This window comes from Pagrus pagrus, assembly GCF_965226575.1.
Source record: "Pagrus pagrus genome assembly, chromosome: 9".
NCBI lineage: Eukaryota > Metazoa > Chordata > Actinopteri > Spariformes > Sparidae > Pagrus > Pagrus pagrus.
Window position 1 is genome coordinate 23,505,828 of NC_140193.1, and position 23,756 is coordinate 23,529,583.

The 23,756-nt window shown below is 40.7% G+C and overlaps 1 protein-coding gene across 1 annotated transcript in view; it reads left to right on the forward strand.

Moving 5' to 3' along the window:
- itgbl1 (integrin, beta-like 1) overlaps positions 1 to 23,756 on the forward strand; it is a 52,394-nt gene that overhangs the window by 13,046 nt on the left and 15,592 nt on the right. Inside the window, exons 3-8 of the mRNA XM_084362950.1 lie at positions 750 to 896; positions 2,878 to 3,000; positions 4,480 to 4,620; positions 7,871 to 8,011; positions 9,453 to 9,599; positions 23,063 to 23,179. Of these exons, the coding sequence (XP_084219076.1) occupies positions 750 to 896; positions 2,878 to 3,000; positions 4,480 to 4,620; positions 7,871 to 8,011; positions 9,453 to 9,599; positions 23,063 to 23,179 (816 nt within the window). The remainder of the gene's footprint in view (positions 1 to 749; positions 897 to 2,877; positions 3,001 to 4,479; positions 4,621 to 7,870; positions 8,012 to 9,452; positions 9,600 to 23,062; positions 23,180 to 23,756) is intronic.

The following is a 23,756-nucleotide window of genomic DNA, read 5'->3' on the forward strand; positions in this document are numbered from 1 at the left end:
CTTCGAAGTGCACTTTCCATATTCTTCCTTTCCTTGAACCTGTCCCTAAGCGTCCCCGGAGACATATCGATAATGAGCAGAGACAGGGGACTTGCCTGTTTTTAATGACTGATGGATAGCCCTTGAAAAGGACACCGCATTTACATGATGAACGAGACAGGAGAATGATTGAGTGTGACATACAAGGCCCCGTGCTGCTCAATGCAATGGGAGCAACATTTATAATAACTTGTCAACAGCCCCCATTTGCATCATATGATCCCTCCTGTTTTTCATAATGCTCACTACGGCCATCAGAATGATGAGAAATAGTGACGCCAGGTTGCCTGCGTGGGTCCTCTGAACACTGTAATGCTCCTACTGAGTGATTGATGGGGAAATTAATATATCATCCTGAAATTTTGTAACAAAAAGGGTTGTACTGCAAATAAGATTTGAAAGATATAAAAGACAAATTGTACTCCTTGCCTGGTTGCTTAGACAAACCTTTATGCATCTCCAGAGAATGATATGATATTTAACATCTACTAAAACAAAGACAATTGGGAGTACAATGGGTTCGTTAAAATAATTAGGAGTCAAGGGAGTCGAATGAATCCCAAAACGCTAATTCGTGTACTCTCCTGGTAGAGCAATGCCATCATGTCGATTTAAAGATAACACTGTGTACTTGTGTTTATAGAGTGATTTGCAGCACTGGCAATGGGTATGCTTTTCAGCATCGATAAACAGCGTGTGTTTCCCTTCAGACCGCGGCTTCTGTGACTGTGGGACGTGTGAGTGTGACGAAGGCTGGTCCGGAGATGCCTGCCAGTTCCAGGAGGAGTGTAACCTCCCCAACAAGAAGAGCAAAGAGCTGTGCAAAAACCCACAGGGGGTGGTGTGCTCCAACAGAGGTACTGTGATCACACACACACGCACATGTATAAACACAATCAGTTTTATTGTTATATACCGTTGAACGAGTGCACTTGAAATTTAAACAAGCAGTACTGTATATTCACATACTGACACAGTAACCACAGAACAATGACATGAAATTGCACTTTTAATATTTTGCTTTGGTACCACTTTCCAATAGTTGAGATATTCACTTTAAACATAAAATAAAGTTGTAACTAATGGCTCTTCCAAAATGCTTTAAAAGACAGTAATAAGCCATTTTAAAGAACAGTTATATGTTGCCAGGTTGTGAAATCTACTGCACAGATCTGATTTCTTATCATTAAGTAAATTCCTTACACATGCTACAGTATAATAAACCATGGAGTCTGCAGCTTGCATGTTTCAATGAGTTTGTCCTTTTCAATGGCTTACACCAACCAAATACTGTATATGGACGAAGTCAAGGGGAACCTGCCTTCTTTCTAATGGCCAGCAGGCGGTGACACCACTGGTTTCCATTTTAATCTGATTGTATGCAAGCTTATGAGAAAATGGCCTTACTTCTCACTTGATTTATTTCCTCAGTAAACACATTACTAATAAGTTTATAGTCTCTATCAGTAGTTTCAAGTCTTCTTCACCACAGCATGATTTAATTTAGTAAATGATGGTCCCATTTAGAGTAAAATAGAAGATAAAACAGGGTATTGAAATAGGGCTTGGCTACCTTGTGATTGACCCGTCGCTACCACAGCGTGTCCTCAGGATCTCAGTCACATCCAATCAGGTTGGAGACCTAGCAATGCGTTTCCTCTGCAATTCTACCCTCTCGTCCAAAAGTAGGATTGATGGTGGCTGTAACGCAAAACTCGAGTCTTTAGAATGGTAGTCCACAAACTAATTGGCGAAGTCACGGTGTATTTACACTTGTATTAACCATAATAAAGCCATTAGTTACAACTTCAAACCCCTTTCAGTTCAGTTCTTACAGTTTAGGCAGATACTTGTGATCTATCAGTGTAAACAATCTCTTTTCACTAACGCAGGTACATTAAATAATTCCATGCATGAATCAGCATCATTGGGAAGAGTGACCTCTTGAGTTAACAATACTGTAAGTAAGTATTGATAATTCAATTTCATCTTAAATCTCATAAGCCAGAGTTTATTTGATGCACACAGTCAAGGTTTGTGTTTTTATGTCTGTGGACACTTGAATGATCATTGGCACAATGAAGACACACACTGTGAGCTGATGTCTGGGCTGGCATCCCCTCACCTACCGAGGCTCAACACCACCACTGGCCCCCAGCTAAATGAAGGATAAACACAAATTTGGGTGTCTGCTTGTCAGTGTGTTCACACACACACAAATATAACTCAACCACCTTCAGACACCAGTCTAGATCTGTTGCAACACGATGACGGCGCCGCCAACGCACATCTGCTAACCAGCTGGGCTCTTGGTCTCAAAGTTCACTGCATCAAAACATACAGACATACGTCCTTCCGCCCACAACTGACCACATACTGCAAACATATACACACAAACAAACTTGACCCTTTTCAACAAATAAACTCAAAGGGACAGTTCACCCCACTATCAAAAACACAGTTGCTGGAGTTTTACAGATATTGGCTGTAGAGAAGTCTGCCTTCCCTGGATAATGTTGGTGCTTAGAGCACAAAAGATATGTTTGAAAACCTCAGCAGCAATGAAAGAAAATAGTTCCGACATCATACTGCTCACAACAGGGTCTGTGGATTGTGACATTGCTGGCGAGTTTTTTCAAATGTATTTTCTGGTGCTTTGAGTGCCGTCTAGTAACATTATATTCTAGAGAAGGCAGACATCTCTACTCCCGATTATTTCCAAAACTTGGCAACTTAAACCAGAACAATCTAGATGAATAAATGGCACTACAGGTAAGAAAAAAAAAAGTATTTTTTGATTTTGTGATGAACTGTCCCTAAAGCTGGTATCTTTAATAGGCACCTGCCACTGTGGTAGCTGCATGTGTGACAACGAGGACGACAGGGGTCTGGTGACTGGACGTTTCTGTGAGTGTGACGACAGCGAGTGTCTGGACGAGGACAACGGAGAGGTGTGTGGAGGTATGCCCCGCAGACCCCGTCTCACCCCTTCACTCTTCACCCAAAGCAGAACAGACACCTTAGTTTAACATATGGTGTCACTCTGTCTCAGTTGGCTTATTTCTTTTTTGCAGCTGTCATACAAACCAGAGATTTTCTCTTTTGGAATGACTACTATTATATTGAAGGAATACTGCCACAGTTTATTTTTCTGTTATATTGAGGGTTAGAGATCACTGATGTCATTTGACCATGTGCTTAACCTCTCCCCTGAACAGCAACTGTCCAATATCCAATCATAGCTCAGGAATTGCTATGTTGCCCAGCTTAGCACAGAAAGAGCAGAGTACCTTCCTTCCTCTGTTGAAGACACATCATGTTTTGGCTTTTTTCTACCTTCCTCTAAAATAACAGCTTCAAAATCATTTTGATGGAACAGTGTCTTGTAATAGGGTGAATGATGTCTCTGTCAAAGCCACTCGGGCCCCCCTTTCACTTGTTTCTGTAACTTATGTAACTTCAGTTCATCCATGTTTACTTCAACATGCAAGTTTTCAATACATAACATTGTCATGACATCGCACCTACATTATGTCAAGTTGTTACAGACCTGGGATATGTATTTTCCACAGTGGTGTAGCACTCAGAAACTGTGGGGAGCGCCAAATCGCACAAAATGCCAATTTCTACATAATATTGCTTTTAAAAGTAAAAAACAAAATATTTCAAGGAAATCCAAAACTTATACGTCATCTTGTTAGCTACCAAGCCCGCCAGCACATCTAGGAGTTGGCTGGACTTTTTTCAGAGTTATGAAATGGACCACAATCATGAGTTTTCCCAGTTAGTGCCTCTCATGTTTTAAAGAGGTAATCTTCAGTTTCTCAAAAAGATAATGATAAAAAAGTTTTTTTTGTCCATTTCAAAGTTTGCACCTAAAACAAAAATATTTGCTAGTATTACACATCACACATTTTTTTTTATTTTTTTTTATCCAGATGGTCATTTTTTTGTTCTCCTCTAACTGGCGAAACAGCAAACAATCTGTAAATGAGCATGATGCTCTTTTTGAAGTAAGTTTTCTGACGAAACATAAGAAAACACATCAGCCCCATGTGACCTTGAAGGTTAATTGGAAGTTAAATGTAATTTGAGCTGTTCTCAGCCAACTGGATTTAATAGTGTTATACTCACCCCTGTTGTTCTTCAGTGTCTGTTTGTCAGGGTTAATTAGCAATTCACAAGTTCATTTTGAAAAAACTAATTCTAACATTACCACTTAAAAGCAGTCACAGCAAATGTCAAATGTTGAATATTAGTACACTATGTTTTTGAAAAGGGCATCTTTTCTGATTTTGTTTGGCACAAATATAACATTATCAGCATTTGCAGTAATTATACAATCCTCTTGAAATCCTAAAACCTGAAAATGTAAATGAGTAGCAAGGTGAAATCTGTTTAACACTGAGGTGAACTCATCACTCTCGGATCTGCTTCCAGGCCATGGCCAGTGTTACTGTGGAAACTGTTACTGTGCTGCTGGTTGGCATGGAGACAGATGCGAATTCCTGTGTGACATCAGCCCATGGGAAAGCAAGAGGAGATGCACGTCTCCAGATGGCAAAATCTGCAGCAACAGAGGTCTGTTTACCCGCTTCAAAGCCAGTATACAACACACAACCAGAGTAGTCTGGGATCCCATCTTGTATGGTTATTTCATGATTGTTGATTCAATTATAATATCAATTTTGAATGTGATATTATCATGAGTGGAAATTAAAATAAAAAAATACATGCAAAATATTGAAAACATGTTTTTCCCCAACAGCCATTATCCAGATGCAGATATTTATCATCACTAATTCACACAGCACCTTACAGCTTGACCGTACAGCTACACAACTCATTAGAATCCATCCCAACGGTGACAATTCTAATTGAATTATGCTGCTGAGAAACAGGAAACAAACATTCAGGTTCATTTCCTGTCTGTTATCTGGAGTCATTAGAGGAGGGAAACACGCTGTCCTGGAAGAAGTGAAAAACGGATGGAAATGAATGGAAATTATACTCAATCTAGATGTAAATACATTAGTTCCCAGTATGTGTGACCAGTTCAGTGTGACTCCTGCCATCTACCAGAGATGAGGAGTCGTCTTCGACATCGACCTATTAAAGTAAGAAGATAAAAAGAGATGAAGACAATGGAAAAATACTGCCAAAAATGCAGAGACTGGCTCAAGAAATCATCATACAAATTCCACTGAAAATCATCCGAGCTTGGTGGACAGGCAGTCAGAGAAAGAGCTTCACTAACCTAACTCAAGTGATCCTGAGGGATTTCACTACAGCTCTCTAAAATTAATTACAGTGGACTGGCTGAGGGCTGGCTAAGTGGTAGGGCTAAATGGTAGGCTACATGGACGGAGCCCCCATGATTTATGGTTAAGTGCACAGCTGACACAGCATGAACAACCATTCACAATGTACACGATGTAGTATTCCATTGTACTCCTCTTAAAAGGGCATGCAAAGACAATCCCGAGAGTAACAAGAGAAAAGGACATAGGAAATATGAGTGCAATTAAAAATGAGTCCATATCGGTTTGAAATGATTTATTGCTACTGGTTTTATTTGAAATTCAACCATGACACATTATTTCTGCTTGTTTAATAAGCTTGTCAGTGTTTCCCAGTTCTTTCAAAAGCAACTGTTATCAATTTAATTGTCTATGGATTCCTTTATTGATTGCTATTTGATACATGTGGGACAAAACATTATTAGCTTTGATGTAGTTTTATTACTCTCTCTGTTGAGCAAAAGCTAAGCGAAGAAAACCATTACAGCATGTACAGGAAATCTTAAAGGTTTGAAAAGTTGTCATAATTGAGAATAAATTGTGCACTGAAAGATTTTTAAGAACTGATGAAACAAAACACATGTATAATGTGTAAAATGTTATTCTTTTTCTACATTTGGTTATGTCTATTCAAGGCAAAAAAAAAAAAAAAGTATGATAAGGCTGCCAGTAGAGGCGGGTGATCTGCTACTGTTCCCAAACTATGCATAACCTCATTGACTAGTTAATAATGCAGCGTGAGTTACAGCTAGTGGCATAGCAGATGAGGAGCTTGAACCAATGCATTATTGAGCTTTTAAGGTCCAGTGTGTAGGCTTTACTGGCACTGAGGAGTGTGGTTGCAGATTAAAAGCAACTGAGCACCCCTCGTCTTACCATCCTCACTAAAGCCTAGAGTCAGTGTTTGGTTTGTCCATTCAGGGCTTCTGTAGAAATGGTTAGGGTTATGCCCACTCTCTCTGTATATATACAGTAAAAGGCTCATTCTAAGGTAACAAAACCAGAGTTATAAGTTTGAAGTGATTATGAACTAATGAGAACGTCATTATGAATATTATATTCCATCCCCTAAATCCTACTCACTGGACCTTTAAGGATAGGTAAGGGGAATAGCTTCAGATCATGGTTTGGATTAAAAAGGGCAAATGGAGAATTTCATTTCAAAATTGAGAAAAAAGATCGCAGATTAGATTGTTAATTGTGATTGTGAATAAATTGATCATTACTGTTTGGGGCAGAATGCCTCAAGTAGTACACAAGCCAGACAAATTGATTCTTAATTCCCATCACTATATGACATGCAACCATTTTGCTCTGAATTAATCCTCCTTTAAAGCATTGTGAAGATAATTCCTGGTGATTACAGGAGATGGATCAACGATGATGATTACATAAAAGAGGCTTGATTTGATTTCATCATCCTGTATAGATGTAGAGATGTGAAGTGTTTTGTAAGAGACTGTAAAATGTCCTCCCTCTCTCTCTCCTGCTGCGCTCAACGGTAACCTTTATCTCCTGCTCTGCTCACTCTCTGATGAGTGAATGATTTGACTGACAGTACGGAGTGGATTACTCTCTTACTCCGTTCCAACGAGCCGTCGACCCCCTCCATCTGTTAGGTTCAACTAGTCTCCACAGTTGGGCTAATAATACACTAACTGGCGTGCTGTCAAAATAACAACAGCCACAAAATGCTGGAGGCTAAACACGTGCATCTGTACGTGGTTTCTTGATCAAAACAATTTGAGTCTGGGATAATATGGTTGCATGAGGCACACAGAGAGGACATTTTCCCTTTTGTGTGACGATGGAGGTCAGAACCAGTCTCTAAGTATACAGATCATTAATGCATTCTGTAAAGCAGCTCTGGTTTTATAGACTGTATAAAGCCTTTATAGAACGTTTCTGAGCAGTAACTAGTACAGGTGCTGTAATCTGCTCCGGTGAAGCCAGGCTGTGACATTTGTGGCAGACATAAAAGTGCATGGCTCCATAAATCCGAGGCTCCGGGGTTATGAGGTGGTGAGGGAGACCGAACCGAGGGCCAGGGGCCAGACACGCGCCAGCCACAGCCCACAGACTTGCCAGCTGGCCTGGCTCCCCTGGGGTTCCCTGTGCTCTGTCACTGCTGATAAGAGAAAATGGGATTTCCACTAGCTGCTGCTCAGCTGATGCCTGGGCTAAGATGTAAAACAAATGAGAAAGAGAGAGAGAGACAAACAGACAGATACGTAGATTAAAGAAGAAGAATGAGACAGGAGGAGAACTTGTATTTATCTGGTTGTCTGTAGCCTCTGCTGAGGAGAAAAGTGTATCCTGCCACCCCCGCCCACATCTGTGGGAGAAGATGTTAATGTAAATAATATCAGTTGTATTTTACATTGTTTCTTTTTGTTTGTGCGTGTTTTTCCCCAGTTCTCATTGTTGATTTATTTGGACTGTACAGCTGAAAAAAAAAACAACCCTACAATGCAATGTGAATTTACAGTATGTGTGTTTGTGTGGTTGTGTTTGCCGTGGCTGTTTGTCAGGGACCTGTGTGTGTGGAGAGTGTAGCTGTCACGATGTAGATCCCTCTGGCGACTGGGGAGATATACATGGAGACACCTGCGAGTGCGATGAGAGGAACTGTCATGCAACCTACGACCGATACACAGATGACTTCTGCTCAGGTCAGCATGAGGTTTTTGGATTAAAAGAAATACTGTACATGTATGCAACTATGCAACATTTACAGAAACTTTGAAAAAAACAGTTAAAGAAAAGGTTCAAGGTTTTGGGATGTATGCCTGTTTGCTTTCTTGACGAGTTAGATGAGGAGATCATAGCACTCTCATGTTTGTCTTCTTACTACGCACCTGGAGCCAGTAGCCAGTTAGCTTAGCTTAGCACAAAGCCAGGAAACAGGAAGGAAGGTAACAAAATTTGCTTACAAAATTGAAACTTTAATCTGCCAGACTATGACCAGTATTTTTTGTTGTCTCTGATGGTTGGCTAAGAAATAGTTAAGCAAACTGCTATTGTTACTTCAGGGTTTGTACAGTTTAAACAAAGAAGATGTGTGTTAGTTGATTAGCTGTAGAGGAGCTGGTAGGTCTTGAAACCTTTAAACAGAGCTAGGCTAGCTGTTTCCTCAGGTTTTCAATCTTTATGTAAAGCTAAGCTAACTAGCTACTGGCTGCAGGTGTACATTTAGCTACTGTGTGGATGTGAAACTGATATTGGTCAATGTTTCTCCTCTAACTCTCTGTAAGGAAGTTAGCTTTAGCTTTAAGTTAGCTTAAAGTGTTGCTTTAAAAGAGAACTGATTTATGCAATGTACAGCTACTGGTCATCATATCATTTTGTTTACCATTTAATATTGTTTATATTACCATTCATTAAGCCTCACTTTTGGGTAAGTCCAGTTTCTTGCACTGAACACACCAACAACAGCTTCACATCTGATTCTAATACTCTGGTGCAACTCTGCAGTTGTAAAAAAAGAAACTTTCCATATAACTCAACAATAAACTGTGGAGGGCTGGGAATGACCTTTTCACTGTTTCACGAAGAATTAATGAACAACATATGATGGATGGTACCACTGTGCCTACAATTCGTTAAACTACTAATTTATGTACCAGAAAATATGTTAGCAATCTAGCGCATACACAGTTAACAACCTTCATGTGTAGTTCACTGCAGCAGAGAATGCAAGCACAGTTCACATCTTTTAACATTTTAAATCTCATCTTTCTCCATCAGTTTCTCTGTGTTTATCCCCCGGACCAAACCAGTTTTAATCAAAGTTGGTCAACCAGGAGCTTAGAAGAAGCCAGACAGTCAAAGCTTGTTTAGTCGATGTTCTGAGGGACCCCTAAATTCCACACACACACGCGCACACACACACACACACACACACACACACACACACACACACACACACAAAGAAGCGTCCACTTTTTTACTTTTCTCCTCCATAACCCAACTCCCCATCCTGCTTGGTGTGTCCACATCACTCAGTGGTGTTTTTTCCCCCTCAGTGGGCTTAGTTGAATTTTCCATGTACAAAGCCTCCACTTTGTTTCACCTCTGTGCTTCCTCCACCTCTTATCTTTTTCCTCTCGGCAGGTCATGGCCAGTGTAATTGTGGCAGGTGTGACTGCAAGGAGGGATGGGCTGGGAAGAAGTGTGAGCATCCTCTGTCCTGCTCCTTGTCTCTGGAGAGCAGTGTGAAGAAGTGTCGCGGAACGTCCAATTTGCCCTGCTTCGGACGAGGTACCTGGTCTTCCCATCCGCTCCTGTTGCCATGGTTACTGCAGCAGGCCTGTACTCCCTCCTCACCTCTTGGTGTAAAATAGGCCATTTCCAGTGTTTCACATCTCTTAATCCATCCTTAAGAGGCTGGAGGGATAAATCTTGTCTTTAAACAAGCTGTAAACTTAAAAGCAACCGTGCATTGCTTTTATTCTGACAAACAATATCCTAAACATGAATGTTATATTATATTATGAGAGGTAGTGTCATCCAACAATAGAACAAAGACTACAACCCATCATGGCATCCATTAAAAGACTACAAAACCCATAGTCAGCCGGGCAGTCATGACAATGCTTGCTGCTCAGCTGAACCATATAAGCAGTTTGCCCTTTGTCAGAGGATGATGCGATGTGGGCTACGTGGCTACGTCACGCATGAATGTGGAAGTAAGCAGAGGCTAGAGGTGAACAAACCAGCAGACAAAATGGAGAGAGGTCTTCAGGAATTACTTTTGATACTGCATGTCGTAATTGTTCTTGCATGTCAGCTAGCATTGGCTATGTTGCATGCTGTCCGGAGATGACGAAGAAATGCAAAGACTGTAATGCGTGCAGCAGACAGCGGAAACAGCTGATCAGTCATGTGAGTTGAATGTTAGAGTTTATTCGGCAAATCTGTTACCAGCAAACATTTGGCACATTACTTACTTACTTACTTTTGTATGAGACTATCCATTGTCTTTTTAAGAAAATCCTACATAGTATAGCTTTAAGTTGGCCTGATAGGAAGAGTCTGAATTCCCTGAGTTTAAGTAGTAAAACAATGCTTCACTGTCTTGATGTCATGCACCCACGCCTCACCAAGCCCCAAGAGAATAGCTCCCCACATCTCAAGACATCCCAATATACTTACATGCAGGTTGCACTACTGCTTGTCAATGCCTGTTAGGATTTTGTTCTGATATGTGTGCTTGTGCTCATATATATGTATTATATGTGCACATTTATATGCCTGAGTAAGATTAAGGGGCACTGTTTGCCTGCAACAATGTAAGCCACGGCTGAAACAGCTCTCTCAATAGAACAAGCTGTAGGTCGATGTGTCGAGATTTATTACAGTGCACTGTATGCTTCATTAGTGGCCATTCTGGTCAGGGGAAGCTTGTTTTCTTGGAGCCTCCAAATGTAAGGCCTAATACTAATATTAGATTCAGATACTGAGGCGACACTGGAAACTCATGCAAGGGTCCAAGTTGTGCTTCAGTTGTTGTCCCAGTCATGCACCCTTGAGGCTGTTGATTGATGACAGTAAGGTGAAATCGAGGGAATAGATAAACAAAAAATGTAAATAACAGAAGTGTATTTTTTAGGGCGAGAAATCCGACATGCTGTACAAGCTGTTTGTGTCATAGACTATAAATGAAAATATATTTACAATGAAAAGGTTTCTACTTTGGAAACTTTTAAAGAACTTATTATTATTGAGTGAAGAAGCAACAATAAAGTTCAGGACATTCTTCAAACATTCTTAGGTATTATTTATCACTGCTTCATCAGGACTGTGTGGGTGTGGTTTCATCAGATTTACAAAACATAAGCAAGCAACCCCACTACTTTCATCAGATTCAGATTAAAATACTGCTCAGCCCTTGTTGGTGCACAGATGTAAGATATCACCTTCTCCTGCTCACTTAAAGCACTGAGCTCAGACAGCATGGCACAGACAGAAATCTCTCACTTGAAATAACCTACAAATGTTCAAACTTTGGCAGAAATGTGTCTTTAAACGCCATCGCTCAAAGTAGTTTTAACAGCCTTTTAAATCTGTACGTGATGCACAGACCCTCAATTAAGATGTACACAGCCCAAAGCTTTCTAGCCAGTAAAGGGTGAAACAAATTACTCACCTTTCGCAAAGCTGCGCTGATTAATCTTTACTGGCAGTGGACGTAAACACCCATGGCCACGTCTGCAATATACTGTATTAATTTGAAATATCATAAAACTAATTGGGTGAGTTGAAATCACGTTTTGAGTTAAGTAATCCAGAAAGAATGGAAAATATAGTCATGTTGCATGGGAGGTTTAGACATCGCTCTCCCTAAAAGAAGCAGATAAATGATTGTTTAAGTTTTAGACAACTGTGCAAAGCGGAAGTCAAGAGCAAAACAGAACAGATGTGACTTCATTGATATCAATGTTCAACCTGTGTGTGGATAATGCACTGGCGGGAAGCCTAGATATAAGCAACATCATGATTGTTGTGCAACTGCCAGGCTTATATTTTGTGTGGATTTACTTAAAGGTCATCCCGATAACATTTTTTATAGACAAATCATAAAAAAAACAAAAAAAAAACATCTATAGAGCTTGTAGAGAGGTGCAGAATAAGAGTATCTCTTTTCATTAAAAACATTTTTTCGATTGTGAATCAATCATTTTAAAATGTTTGTCGGGTCCAAAACCGTCATTTTGTTTATGTTTGTGTAAGAATTCTGGTGGTTGGTTCCAGATTCTAACAAGGTTGTCAGTCAGTAGTTTAACACTGTTGGTATCACAGGGTATCTGTGTTTTGTCAGCGATTAGCAGTCTCGGTAGTTGGTAGTAATTTGTGGAAAACAATGCAAGAATGGCTGAGTTCTACAGTATGCACCAAGCATACTGTCCTGCCCTAACGTCAGCTAGTGTTAGCAACATTAACATTTGCAAGCTAGTGCTAGCAACATTAGCAATGTTCACTAGTGCACAAACTGGCAACCTGTTAAAGGATAACTACCGTTTTTTACAACCTGGACCTTATTTCTGGCAAAATATATGGTCATTTACTCACCCAGATAACTTTGGTGTCATTCGGCGTCGTTCGGACGAAATTAGATCCAGTGTAGCGGCGATATATCCATATAATGGGAGAGACGGGGCAGCGACACACAGCCTCTATATAACGCATTATCTGCCACGAAACTAGTTCATTTCATCAATATTTTGTTATGAAATGCTAGCGCTATTAGCCTCTGAGTCCGGGCTCGTCTATTGTCAACATCCGGGGTCTGTAGGCTGATCTACTACCTCTGACCTGGAAGATGTCGTCTCTGAGCTGCGCGCGCACCCGCGACAGCGCGCCTTGTTTACCTGTAGCTGCTACTGCTAGTTTGACCCCGGATGTTGATAACGGACGAGCCCGGACTCAGAGGGGAATAGCGCTAGCATTTCATAACAAAATATTGATGAAATTAACTAGTTTCGTGGCAGATAATGCGTTATATAGAGGCTGTGTGTCGATGCCCCGTCTCTCCCATTATATGGATATATCGCCGCTACACTGGATCTAATTTCGTCCGAACGACGCCGAATGACACCAAAGTTATCTGGGTGAGTAAATGATCATATATTTTGCCAGAAATAAGGTCCAGGTTGTAAAAAACGGTAGTTATCCTTTAAGGGGGCAGATGATTAGAAAACAGCGGTGTTGTAACATGAATGCAGTAGGGGGGAGCTGGAACGCCACATTTAGTGACTGAATGTTATTAATAACACTTTTAACTGATTTTGCTTAACAGCTAAGGAGTAATGTAAAGAAACCAGAAACATGGCAGGTTTTGTCAGTCTGAAAATCAGAACTAAAGGAAATGAAGACCTAGCAAATTTTATTTTCATCATTTAGGAAGGGTTCATATTCAAGGGATTTGAGGATAGAAAGCTGTTGTAAAGTCTCCTAAAATGAGATCAGACACAAGTTATTTCTTCCATAACTAAGCTAGAAAACATTCAGCAAAGTCAGTACTATGGTGTAGATTTTTCAGACAGATACTATGTCCAGAGTTAACAATGCACAATGGTCACGTTACCGTTGTTCTCAAACTGACTGACACCTGCATTGTTCCAAAGTACGTACGCTTTGGTCATTTGTTATAAAGATAAATTATCAAGTAGTTACATAATGCACAAGTCATCTGAGGCATTGCCTGTACCCATATTTTACACTGCTGCAGCAGCCTTAATCAATCTGCTTTACAGTGCTGTATGAGCCATTGTTCAGTGTAGCATTATTCCATTCATTTTGCTCCAAACATTAGTGTAGTTTTCTGGAAAATGCCCAGCAGTGTCCTTGTACTTCAGTATGAGACAATAAGAAAAGGTAAAGCCGGCTGTACTCTGTTGGTCTCACAGTGATTCAATTTAATAATGTAGGCGGTGGTGGGCGATACCACAGGGAGCACAACCTGCCCGGTCACAGGGCTCTGTGGATATAACAGGGGTTAATGTGAAGCATTGATTTCCTGTTTCATTTGAAATCCACAGCCTTTCTGCCGCATCCGTGTTCCAAATGTAAAGAGAGGATATGTGGACCGCAGCGTACTGTGTTATTATAGTGGCCATAGACATCCCTCACAACCATACATGGGAAAGCTGCTGATTAGATCAGGCACCTGAGACAGATAGGGAGCAGCCGCTTTCATGGAGACGACTACATCAACAAGTTGACATCACCATAAGTCAACAATGGAACAATGACATCAGTATGGTAAACAAAACCTAACATATTGCAATGACTATAGGAAGTGCACTCTACACAGAGAACCAATTCGTTGTCTTTGAATACATTAGCTGTTCATTACATACAGTATTGTGTCTGCTCCATAACTGATGCCCTCAAACCAATTCCACAACAACAGTGCTGAGCAGACACACTGGCCCCCCTCACATAATGAAACAGCAAAGATTAACTTGTGCTGGGAGAGTTAATTAGCTTTAATTCCTCCAGCACTACCTTTAAATTATCTCCAATTGCTGCAACAAAATGGAACTTTAAATTACCCTTTAAAGTTCCTGCACAATAGAACAATTAATGGGATCCATAAATTCCTCCTTTTAAATATTGCATATTTTTCTGCCATCCCTGTCCATTCAGTGACGATCTACAGTGTACATTTACACAACATGGCACAGTAATGTTAATAATAAAAAAAATATCCTATGCATCAGGGCTGTATTGAATGTCATTTTTTGACATTAAAGTTGTTTTACATTAAAGAGGTTTTATTATGTAATCAATCTAGAGAGAGAGGAAAGAAAAACAATGCTCAAACAAAAGCCTTAGTTTGAATAAAGTGATTCATCTGATTTAATGAGTCAGTTTTTTATTAAATCAACTTTGTTTACATAACTTGTCAATTTAAATAATAATCGTGTCCTGAGGCTAACTGCAGCATTATGCTTCAGCAGTGTGAGAGCCAAAAAAGGTTTTTTATTGCTGTTGAAAATGTTGTTTTGGGAAGGCTTAATGCCAACGAATAGAATTTATTTGTTTTTTTCAGGCAGAATATTTTGTTTATCTTTATCATTTATCTTTTGTCAATATGTTTTTACTTTTGGATTTTACAACACTGAGTAGTTATTGGAAATGTTTTGGGTTGGAGTTAGAAACAATCGCAGCCATCCAGGGAATCTAATTCTACAAATAGTGTAATATAAATAAATTGGTGTAGCATAATCTTCATCTTCATCTGTGCATAACTGCTGTGTTTAAACAGAATGAGACAAGCAAAAAAAAAAAAAAAAGAAGCTGCACAGCATTTCGTATGTTGATTTAGAATTCAAAAGTCAACATTGTTTGAAGCTTTGAATTGACTGTGCGTGAGCTGAGTGTTTAGGACTGCATGTGATTGCATGTGTGGTTCTATTTACATCACTGTCTTTTCCAAAGTATGCTCAGTTGGTTCAGTGGTTTGAAGATCACAACTGTTGGAAACAAATTATTGTTCAGAGAGAGTTCATCGCAAGGTTTCAATAGATGGCAAGGGATGTGAAGGGGGAGAAAATGGGAGGGAGAGGGGAGGAGGTCTGTGAGAAACGGGAGACAGGAAGCAGGGTAGGAGAGTAAGAGAGAGAGAGAGAGAAACTGAAGGAGACAGACGTAGAAAATCACTTAGGCATGGATGAATGCGGCTGGTGAAGATGGCAGCTTGAGCGGAAAAGCCTTGAAATTTGAAACAGCAGCTTCGGAGCTTTTCTTCCTGAGAGGTGGAGGCAAGACGCTCGTGGATAGCACATTCTTTCTGCCCTGGTATTTCCTCAAGGAAACACCTGCTTTCAACATATTTCTGCTGAATTTTGGGATTCCTTTCTCTGCTCTCTGAAGTGTGGCCTGTTGGAGACATTACCTACAGTATGTGTGTGATTGTTAATATTTAATGGCACATACACACCTGTTTCATTACTGTACTCCAATGTCTAACGGTTACTATAACATTAAAGGGGAAGGCCAGCAATTTATTGTGGTCCTACTGTGCTGTAAACCGGAAATGGACAGATCAAAAACACTCATTGCTCTTGACTGACCACCAGCTAGCTATAATATGACATTTTTATTGATAATTAAATGCCAAACCATAGGCACAGCTAACTAGGTATTTAAACAACATTGTAAATGAAAAGGCATGCTATCAGCCAGGCAAACATAGGGCAAATGTTGGCAGCACAAATAAACCAGCTGCTAACAGATGGGACCCACCCAGAATGGTTAACTGAAGGCTGGACAATCCTGATCCTGAAGGATCCCCAGAAGGGGGAAATCTCCGCCAACTACCGGCTATACCCTGCCTCTTCACAACATGGAAGCTCCTGTCAGACATCATAGTGGCTAGGATAGGTAGCCACATGGCTCAAATTGAGCGGGGCTCAGAAAGGAATTGGCAGAAACACAAGAGGAGCAAAACATCAGCTACTGGTCGACAGATCAGTCACCCAAGATTGCAAGACCAAACAGACCAATCTGTGCATCGTCTGGATTTACTACAAGAAAGCCTGCGACTCGTTGCCGCACACATAAATACTGGAATGCTTGGAACTGTATGACATCAACAGGAAGCCTTCATCAAGAACTCAATGGGACTGCGGAGGACACATCTAGAGGCCAACTCAAAGTCAATTGCACAAGTCACCATCAAGTGTGGGGTATACCAAGGAGATGCTCTGTCCCCAATGCTGTTCTGCATAGGCCTGAGCGCCCTCAGCCAGATCATCACAAAGAATGGCTATGGATACCGGTTTCAGAGTGGCACAATCATTAGCCTCTTCCTCCACATGGATGACATCAAGCTGTATGCCAGGAGTGAGCGAGACATCGTCTCACTGATTCACATCACCAGGATCTACAGCAATGACATCAGAATGTAATTCAGACTAGATAAGTGTGGTTGGATGGTATTGAAGAGAGGGAAGATGATCAGAACTGAAGGGGTTGAACTACCAGAAGGCAACATAGCAGACGTAAACAGTTACAAGTACCTTGGGGTCCAGCAAGCAAATGGAAACCATGAAGAGGTCGCTAGGAAAGCAGCCACAGTCAAATACCTACATAGAGTAAGGCAAGTCCTGACAAGTCAGCTGATTGACAAGAACATGAAGAACAAGGTCCGAGCAATCAACACCTACGCCCTGCCGAGGACCAGTGAGTGTCAAAGCCACTATCCAGGATGAAACAACAAACATCCTTGAGTGCATCAGGAAGATGGCTCCAAGTGATGAACTGCTACATGGAAGTGAATACCTCAGGCAGCAGAAACTCTGTGAGGAGGAGGCGAAGGAAGAGCAGGAGGAAACATCATGAAGGACAAACCCCTGCATGGTCTGTACCATCCACAGATTGAAGAAGTGGCTGGTATTGAGAAATCCTACCAGTGGCTGGAAAAAGGACTGAAAGACAGCACAGAGGCACTGATCATGGCAGCACAGGAACAGGCGCTCAACACAAGATCGATTGAGGCTGTAGTCTACCACACGAGACAGGACCCCAGATGCAGGCTCTGTAAAGATGCCCCTGAGACAATCCAATACAGAACCCTCAAGCTCCCAGGCCTCCCAGACCCGAGCTTGGATGAGCGAGAAACAACACAAGACCGCCCGCAGGGGCGAGTGGGGGATATCTATCTATCTATCTATCTATCTATCTATCTATCTATCTATCTATCTACATATTATTAATAATGTGTATGAAAAAGATGTAACATAATCATAACGGCATCACTAGGGGCGAGTTCATAGACTTTAGAAAGCTTCTCTAAAAGCCACAGAAGACATACATGGCATAACACTGATTTGACAGACAGAGTTGTACTTGAAGGTCTTGATGTATAAAAGCAGTGGAGTGCTGCTTTAAGATCAACAGTTTGCTTGAGCCTCTGTGATAAATGATGTGACAATACTGATGTTGCACTGCCTTTAACCAGATCTTCAGCACTATCTGTGAGTTAATGGTGGCATTTAACCTTGAAAATCAGACCCTCTGTCTCTGCATCAAGAGACGCTGAGAGTATTGCTCACTGCATCTAAATGGACTGATTACTGCTGCCTACTTGTACTTGTGCACATAACTGTATGTGTTTTAAATAACTGCCATACACTTAGCACACCCTGATACTGATAATACAGCTGTTTGATAGGTGCTTCACTTTGGGTGCTAATCATTGCTTTCATTCACACCACAGGATGGGAGACTGCACAGAGGGGTCTGCCATTAAAGTGGATTCATTGTATTTGGTGTGATGCTGAACTCATTGCAGCTGTCACAGAGGTAACAATGAATTCAAGTCAAAAGAGATGCAAGCTGTTGAGAGGCTGCCAGAGTGGTTTTATAACAACCAATCCATGGTGTTTAGTGATGAGTCTCAGAAAATCGTATTCAAAATCCAGGTTTAAGTATAGTCACATTTTTTTTTACGGAATGAAGTGAATATCAGTGAATGCATTTAGATTTAACACTGCGACCTCAATAGTTTTTGTGTTTTTTTTTCAGCCACAAAGATGGTGGAAGTGCAACTGTAGGTGCAATAATTAAGAGCATTTTTTGTATTAATTTGGCAGCTCTTGGTGAGAAAAAAAATGCCACAGCTGTGGTTGTCTTTATGCAGATTAGCCAGTGCAGCACAAGTTTGGTCCTCCTTTTGACATGAAAATGGGCATGCACTTCCATTTGGTTCAGACCACTTCACTGAAAATGTGACGTTTATGACTCTTTGTCTAGTTGAGAGAGTCACGCACGCAAATATCTCCAAAATCACATTAATCATTTAATTTTTGCTGAATTTTTGCAGCTTTCCCTTTGGTTGGAATTGTAAACACACTTTCCAATGCACATCAAAACACGTCAGTGTGTCTGTGTACAATGATTGATCTCCTGCTGCTTTATGTATGAGGGCTTTCCCTTTATGTGGATTTAAGTAAAAAGTAACTTGAGTATTGAGTATCAATGACAAATAAATGTGTTTATATGTTTATCTGGCAAATAAATCAGTAGATCTTGTACTTAATGTCTTTTATGTCAAAAATTAAATACAAAGAGTTTCCACATGTTGCAGTGTCCTTAAAGCTCAGTCACTCCAGTACAGATGTCTCAGTTCCCATCACAATCAGGTGTGAGCCCCCCAAGTCCAGGTCTGTCCAATCACATGAAGACAATAAGACTACAGAAGTGGTTCAATGACTTATTTGGGTGAATAAGGAGAAAATGCTGTGTCTGTGATGTTTCATTATGGTATATTAAATATAGGTGTGTTCACTTCTTTACATATATCTCTTTATATATCTCCACTATTCTGTCTCTTTTCATCAGGTTACACCAATGATCATTACTAGTTTTGTCTTAACTATTCATATTTGGACAGAAAGCAGCAACAGTAACAGTAGTTTTGAAGCATGATATATATATATATATATATATATATATATATATATATATATACATATATATATATTATTAAACTTATTACCACAACGGACACACAGCTCTCTGTCAGCGATGGGTTCTGTGATGTTCTACTGACTTCACACAACTGCAGCCTGCGTCATTTGGACCAGCTGACCACCTGCCTCTTAAGGGAATGTGCATGAACGCATAAAATGACAAATAAAATTAGTAGTGCCATTTTTTCCGAATGTAACGGAGTAAAAGTAAAGATTTTTCTCAAGAAATCTACTCAAGTAAGAGTGAAATTGTGCTGCATTAAAACTACTCCAAAAAGTATAATTAACCCCGAAAAGTTGCTGCTTTTTAGAGGAATGAAAGAAGCAAACCTGATTAACCATTACTCAAGCCCACCTCATCACTTGCTGATAAAGTATTCATCAATTTAACAATGTATTCATCCTGCTGTAGCCCCTCTCCTCTCTTGTGCTGCACTGCAACATGACTGAGTTTGCACCTTCGCTCACTTAAATGTTAAAAATGAGCTTGCCACTCACCTGCCCTGTGCTTATGCACAGATTTGTGCCCAGCTTTGAGGAAATAGATTTAAAATGTCTCAGACTGGTGGCTACTGATGTGACATTGTCATTAAGGTGTCATTCACCTTAGACAGGATGACGAATTAAACATCACACGTACACAATGGTATAGACAGTGTGACGACCAGAGAGATAATCGATAAGGCAGGGGTGTTATGACATCACCGGTTGCTAGGGTAACTGAGTCCCTAGAGCAGATGGTGATATGTTGAATGTGAGGCAGGAAGAGAGGTTGCTAAAGAGAGAGAGAGAGAGAGAGAGAGAGTGTGTGTGTGTGTGTGTGTGTGTGTGTGTGTGTGTGTGTTCGTGTGTGTGTGTGTGTGTGTATGCGTGTGTGTGTGTGTGTGTGTTTGTGTGTGTGGCTGTAAAAGCTGACAGTGATACGACATGGACAACACATTAGATGACGCTGTCAGTCGAGTGGCTGTCTCGTAGATTCATGTTAGGCTCTATTTATTGCCCCTAATTCCACTCAATGAGTCATCAAAAGATAAAGGCAGGCACATACACATTATGAATATGTTTTAGGTGTTGTTTAGTGGCACTAAACACAAAATGTACCCTGCAGGGCCACAAACAAGGAAAACACTCAGAGTGAATAATGACTGTGCAAAAAGGACATACCAGGCTCAATAAAAACAGGAGCAGAGAAAGAAAGAGAAAGAGAACCACTTGCTATGCTGTGTTTTAACCATCTGTCTTCACTGAGCTGGGAAATTCCCTTTGTGCCATTGTTTTTCATCGCGGACAGCTTACCTGCCCTTCTGGGTGTCTTTTGTCCGCGGCATCAGTGGGTGGGAACATTTAAAGAATTCTAACAGTGTGTGTCTTTCTCATTTGTCAGTGAAGCATGAAGCACACAAAACAAATGCATTATATGTCCCAGTGATGCCCTCTGTTATGCACTGTTATTCTTGATTCTTACATTTTACATTTACTTTAAAATAACAGCTTCAAAATCATTTTGGCTAATATATTGTCTTGTAATAGGGTGAATGGTGGCTGTGTCACAGCCGCTCCACCCACCTGCACTATGTAACTTCAGTGAGAGGGTAGGATCACAGTGTTACATACATGTTTACTTCAACATACAAGTTTTCAACATCTAACGTTGTTATGACGTAAATAGTTTTGTTTGTAGTTACACTCATTAGTTACTTCATTACATTTGACAATTGTTACAGACCTTGGATTTGTATTTACGACAGTGGTGTTGCACTCAGAAACTGTGGGGGGTGCCAAATTGCACAAAATGCCAATTTCTACACCAGGTTGCTTTAAGGTAGTGTCGTGGAAATTTTCTGCTCTTGGTGACGAATGAAATAGAGAATTCTTGCCGGCTGACAAAGTTTTATTTTCTTTGCAAAGAAAAGGTCAATCAACATGCGAGCGGTTCAAAATGAAGAAAGACCCTGAACATCAGGAAACTTAAAAATACACAAATGGGTAGCAAACAAAAAGAGATCTGATACCTTGGGGGAAAGCAGGGTGTGGAGGCGTCTCAAGTAAAAAGGAATATTCAAATTTACCACTACAGTAGTAATTGAAAGAGCACACTCTGCATGCTTAGGTTGAACTTGATTACATTTCACTCATTAGTAATGTTGTTGCCAATATTTTTCAACATCCTCGTACCTAAATGACTGAAAAGATTGATTGTGAATGTCTCTCAATATACAAAACAACATGACCGTTAGAAGAACTCACCATTAACTTCTGGTTTCACACTGGAGACGAACAGCAGTCTCCTTACCGAACATCCTGTGCCTGTTTAACCCGACCGCCCATCCCCGGCCTCATCACTATACGGACCTTTAATCTTTACTCTTCTCCTGACTTCCTCCTTTGCAGCAGTAATAATTACTACAGCCACTAGAGAGCACCGCCTACCAACAAACGTACATAGTAAGAGTCATGATAAGCTGCTTTCATTTTCAATCTTTGTGGCTGTTATTTTTCTGATAAGAACTGGCTCAAACCTTTGCTTGTACATCACAAATCATAAGGTGTGATCACAAGGTGTGGGCATCGATAAAAAAAGTTATCATGACAAGCATTTTTAGAAGACCAAATATCTGAGTGTGCAAGACATATCATTCCTAAATGACTAAATAGGTCAGTTGCTGGTGACATCCAAAACGACATCAATTACTGTTCTCAAGACAACATCACCGTTGTGTCATACCAGCGACAGGCCAAGAGGACCTCGATTGTACGCTTGCAGTTTGATTTAGGCATGACAACTACTTAGGTTTAGAAAAAACATTGTGGTTTAGGTTTAGATAAGTATATTACTAATGTAACTTAAGTTACATACGTACATAACTTCAGTTATATTAGATTCAGATTGAGATTCAGACAACTTTATCAATCCCACCAGGGGCAATGCGACCCAAACCACAAGCTGCTCCCAGGTCGCACAGGTTCCCCTGCATGCCTGAGCATCCCTGTTATGTACATGATGTGTTTCACACAGGACATTTACAGCGGCCTCCTGGGTAAAAGTCCTGTGTTTGTTTTACCCAACCTTTCACCTACAGCTTATCCCTAATAGGAATTTCTCATTCTATACTGTATACTACTTTATCTGACGTTCTCCAGTGCTGCTGTAGTAATTACCACTTGCGGTCACTGCCTATTAAGAAACGTAAACATAAATCGTAATGCTTGCACAGTCGGCCTATATATTCATTTTTTCTGATGAGGGTGGGCTGGTGTGAGGCCTACAAGACAATCATAATTGATATAACTCTGAGCTGCCTGGTGAAATGATCAATGAGCAGGTATGCTGCACACCTCCAGTGACAGTTCAGAGTAGATGATGTTTTTCTAATGAGCTTCACCATTAGCCAGCATACTCACTCAGTAAGTTCCCCTGTGGCCTTCTTCACCGGCAGCTCGCTGATTGAAGTGGGATAGCAGCATCTCGAGGTGTGTGTTCGTGTGGGTGTGTAGCACATGCAAGTGTCTATTATACTGGGTGATTTACATATAAGATTTCCCCGTGTGGCTGGAGGGCATGTTGTCAGGCAGATTAAGTCAAGTTTAAAGTCAGTCATTGCACACATCTACTGTGGGTATGAGAAAGAGTCCCCAGAATCACAGGCTGAATAAAAAAGTTATTCAGCTGAGCAGCTTTTTAAAAACACCACTCCGCTATGAAACATGCTCGGATGTGAGAAAACGTCTCTCTTTTTGTAGGTCAGTGCCAGTGCGGACAGTGTACTTGCCACCCACCTGGGGACAGTCGGGTTCATGGCAAAAACTGTGAGTGTGATGACCGTCAGTGCGAGGACATCAGTGGAGAGGTCTGTGGAGGTGAGAGCGCACAAACACACGCACACATTGCTTGAATCTTTGTGTCCATTAAGGGATGTTCAAGTTGGATGAACAACAGAGGGAATTGACAGAACACGGCAATAAAGACGTGGAAAGTCTGGGCTTCAACATCACTGTCATGCTGGACAGAGTGGAGGAGCGGGAGGCCTTATTTCAGTCATCCCCATTTCCAGATGTGAAAGTAGGCCTACTGTTCATTTGGGGTAAAGACAATGGAACCACTTGTATGAACAAGGAAATTATGGCACCATGTTTTTGGTTCTTACTGTAGAAGATGTTCAGATATTACAACAGCTGCTTCGGGGTCTTTATTCAAGTTCCTGTCAGAGGAAAATCTTCTTTGCACCCAGCAGTGTAACATCAACTACTGCGTGATATTCTCTTGTATGTTACCATCTACATCTATACTACAACTCCCCGTGTTCACTTCTCTATTTAAGATCATAAACATTAGATGTACATCTACTGATGTGCTGGATACGATTACACACTTACCACTCACCCCCTAATGATTGCACAGTACACACATTTCATGCAGCATGTGCACACATACACT